The 3995-nt window shown below is 43.2% G+C and overlaps 1 protein-coding gene across 1 annotated transcript in view; it reads right to left on the bottom strand.

The window, feature by feature from the left end:
• The window catches only part of SPAG16 (sperm associated antigen 16), a gene marked incomplete at its 3' end in the record, with an annotated part of 219151 nt that overhangs the window by 196464 nt on the left and 18692 nt on the right, over nucleotides 1-3995 (bottom strand). The window contains exon 5 of the mRNA XM_015407767.1: nucleotides 2829-2966. Coding sequence (XP_015263253.1) covers nucleotides 2829-2966 — 138 coding nt within the window. The remainder of the gene's footprint in view (nucleotides 1-2828; nucleotides 2967-3995) is intronic.

Genomic DNA, 3995 nt, shown 5'->3' with positions numbered 1-3995 from the left:
CTCTTTCTGAAGAATGATGCGTCTCCCAAGATCGCTTTCTGCTGCCTCTCTCCACCACGATGCCTGAACAGGGGATTTTTCTCTTCTTACATAAAATATGTCAATTGCTTAGTATTTTATAAATGTTTCTGTACTGCATACACTCTCGAAAACAGTCAATAATGCTACACAATTTTCTTTTCTGAAAACCAAAAGCTATTTTGCTTTTCAGAACTACTCAGAATTTAACATAAAGGGAAGCAAATCTTCTCTCCGTACACAGTCATTATGATTACAGTAAAATAAACAGGACGATGAAAAGGAGGCCTGGACTCCTCTGCATAGTGGGGTGGGGGGGCACACCACTTTCCACCCGCTGAATATCCAAAAAGGGGCTTAGATATTCAGATCAGTCTCACAGCCAATTCCAGGGTTTTACTGAAGAAAATCAGCTGGAGGACCTGGAAACACAAATACCCAATCTGACGTTGACAAGCTCGAGCATGTCCAGAAGAGGGCAACCAGGATGGTGAGAGGGTTGGAATCCAAGTCTTACGAAGAAAGGCTGAAAGAGTTGGGTATGTTTAGCCTGGGAAAGAGAAGGCTTAGAGGGGACATGATTGCAGTCTTCAAGGATTTGAAGGACTGCCATGTAGAAGATGGAGCGGACCTATTCTCTCTTGCTCCAGATTGCAAGACTAGATCTAATGGGTGGGAATTACAAGGGAGTCGTTACCGGCTCAATATTAGGAGAAGCTTCCTAACTGTAAGAGTGGTTGAATAGTGGAACAGACTGCCTTGGGAGGTGGTGGGTGCTCCTTCGCTGGACGTTTTCAAGCAGAGGCTGGACAACCATCTTCCGGGTATGTTGTAGGGCTCTCTTTTGGCTCTGCTCCTGCAGAGTGCAGGGGGTTGGTGTCAAGGTCCCATTGAAACAACGTAGTCACTTCTCGTAGAAAAGGGTACTTTATTGAGGCAATGAGTCACTAGAGAGGTTTCTGTTTGGAATAACATGAAAGGACCATAGCAAGTAATATAAACGGATTTCAAAATGTTGCTAAGCCAATGAGTCTACTTCCCACTTGGGAATTCAGAGCGCCAACTTGCTGGGAACCAAACGCTCCAGTTGGTACTAAGTTTTTCTCAGGCTCTGCTAATTAAAACAAAAAGCTGCCGCCATCCTTATCTCACACCTGCTTGGCCTTGAGTGTTGCATGGTTCACTAACAAGCTCTACGTCTGGGCATGCGTCTGGGTTGCTAAGCGAGGGATAATAAACAATACCCAAAGCAGGAGGAAATTACACGGGTTACAAACTACAGGAACAAAGCATGCGCAGAGTGCATAGACCATACATCAGTACAAATACAGAATTTGGCAGCCTGCTGACAGTTGGACTAGATGACCTGCAAGGTCCCTTCCAGCTCTAACATTCTATTATTCTATGTTAAGCTGGGGGAGGAGGGAGAACACAGCACACAGCAAGGACAGGCAGACATTCCCTTGCTCCTCATCAGGTAGAGGACTCAAGGCGTAATAAACGGAACACTTCGGACCTGGCCGCCTTTCTAAGAATTCAAAGTAGACACCAAATGTCCTCATAATTATCAATAGTCACTATATGCAAAACCACATTTCAAGCGACAGAAGTTTACTCCCATGTTACCTTCAGCACTACAGTGATTTTTTTCTTCAGTGCTCTTTGTATTAGTTGCCAAAGAACGGTTTGAATCCAAAGATCTGGCAGCCTGTAGAGGAGTTCGGTTCTCTAGAGGGATGCTGCTTCCTGGTTCTCTGGCCAGTGACCTGAACTCAGGATCCTGCTCTGTCTACAGACTAGAATCCTGTGCTCCTGCTTGGTCTTCAGCCTGCTCACTCCGCTGTCTACCCGGAGACTCCAGGCTGTTGGTGTTTTCTCAGTCCCAGGTGTCAGAGTCCCACAGCAATCAGTCCTCAACAACGATCCTTCAAAAGGTTTATTGAGTATGATGAAGGCAGGTCTTCTGAGCATACACTAATTGTCAGAACGTTCCCAATGAGCTGTGGAGTCTTGTGAGCAAAAATTCCATTTTGTGAGCGACTGGCATCAAAGTTGTGAGCGAGCAACTTGGCTACTGCATAAATTAGGTTACTCTGGAGCACTCCTTCCTGAGCTAAGACAAAAATGTGTGAGCCGGAGGCTAAAAAACTGTGAGCTAGCTCACACTAACTCAGCTTAGAGGGAACACTTAGAGGGAAAGCAAGCGCGTGCAGACTAGTGATACACAGAAATCAAAAGGGTCAGTGGGTGGTTGGGTCCAATCAGGAGTCCCACAAAAGCCCACCTAGGCTCACGGGTAAGCATTCCCAGGGAGAGGGCGTAACAAGGCACCAAGGTCACCAACTCAGACTAACGGGCAATAAGGATGCAGGGAGAAGAGAAACTAAACATTCCACAGAAACAGAGAGGCAATTTATCCAGCTGCAGAGATGACACCAGGTCCTAATGATTTATTGGGGGCCTGGCATTTGGTGTTCTATCCTGATACTCCCTAAGACCTCCCCCCTAAAAGGCTGCTTCAGAAAACCACGAATTCCATATTTAGTTGTACTTTATTACGTTTCCTATGGATGCAACACAGCCAGGCATTTCAAAACCCACTGACTCTAACTCACTGCTTAAAGTTGCTACAGTTAAAACTACGGCACTTAACACACACACACACACACACACACACGTATTTTGCAAATAAAAAGTTGTGGCAGATACACAAATGCTTAACCCTTCAAATGAAATTAAGAGGATTTAACTGTGCTTTATTTTGTCAGGAGAGAAAATAGAAGATCCGTTTAACAGCAGTAAAGACATACGTGGCCACAAGCTGGTAGTTCTCCAGTTCTTTCTGTAAACGTTTGTTTTCCCTTTCCAAATGTTGATTGCAGCTGTATACATCTGGAATAAATCCAACGTCTTTGGGTTCAAGCAAACCTCTCTGCATCAGCTCATACCTAGAATTGTACGAACACAAAGAGGAATCTTTTTTCTTTCTTTCCAGCCATCAGGATTTAAAGAACAAAACGCTTCATTCACAGTACAGCACCAAGCCTCTTTTACCACTCTGGACCACACTACAGAAATCAACGCCCTGCCCAGCAAACAAACCCACTGGCTGGCCTCAGGGTGCCTCCCTGTCTTCATGCACTTAGAACATCATTCTAAAGGCACCTAAAATACTGGACTACATGGATGTGAACCATGAATTGTAAAACATTTTAAATTAAATGCAGATAAATACAACATGTCTCTTGTAGTATGGATGGGAATATATGATGATTTTTTAAAATTCAGATTATTCGTGTACTGATATTTTTCTGGTTTTATGAATTTTTCCATATTAAGGTTTTATGATTTTATGATTTAATAAAAGCCTATCAAGTGGCAAGGAGAGAGTGTCTTTCTAGCTGCTGCTTGCAGACAAGCAACAACATTCTTTTTTTCCTTTAAGTTGTTTGGATGAAATAGCTATCTAGCTGTCTGGTGTTCTTAACAGGCCTTCGGTACAGTATTCCTGGTACAGCAGGTTTTTCAATAGATGTATTTGCCTGGAGTATAGAGTTCATCGTTTTAGTTGTTTGGGGTAAAAGCGGCAGTGTCGGGGTCAACAAAGGCTTTCGTTTCATATCAGAAAACAACACCTTCTGTTTGGGTATGAAGAATCCTTGGGTATTATTATTATAAGGTTAGGTTAAATAAACATTTAAGATATCACGTGGGCACACCTTTTCTTGTAACTGACCAATGAACGAAAGATTATTCAGACGATGCTCTGTCATTTTCTGACCAATTACGATTTCTGGATGTTATCTTTTTGCCTGTGTCACTTCGGGTATAATATTTCATGTGCTCAGAAAGCAGTCGATTTTGGATAGGCTGGTTTGGCCTGTTTTCAGTTGTTCAATTGCAATTAAATAACCAAAGAACTTTCCTCCTCATGGTGGCTTCGTTTTTTTGGCTTGGGAATCTATTCGTACAACACT

This window comes from Gekko japonicus, unplaced genomic scaffold (assembly GCF_001447785.1).
Source record: "Gekko japonicus isolate JY-2015 unplaced genomic scaffold, Gekko_japonicus_V1.1 scaffold2630, whole genome shotgun sequence".
NCBI lineage: Eukaryota > Metazoa > Chordata > Lepidosauria > Squamata > Gekkonidae > Gekko > Gekko japonicus.
Note: the sequence above shows the minus strand (reverse complement) of the source record. Positions and strands in the feature narration are given on the sequence as shown.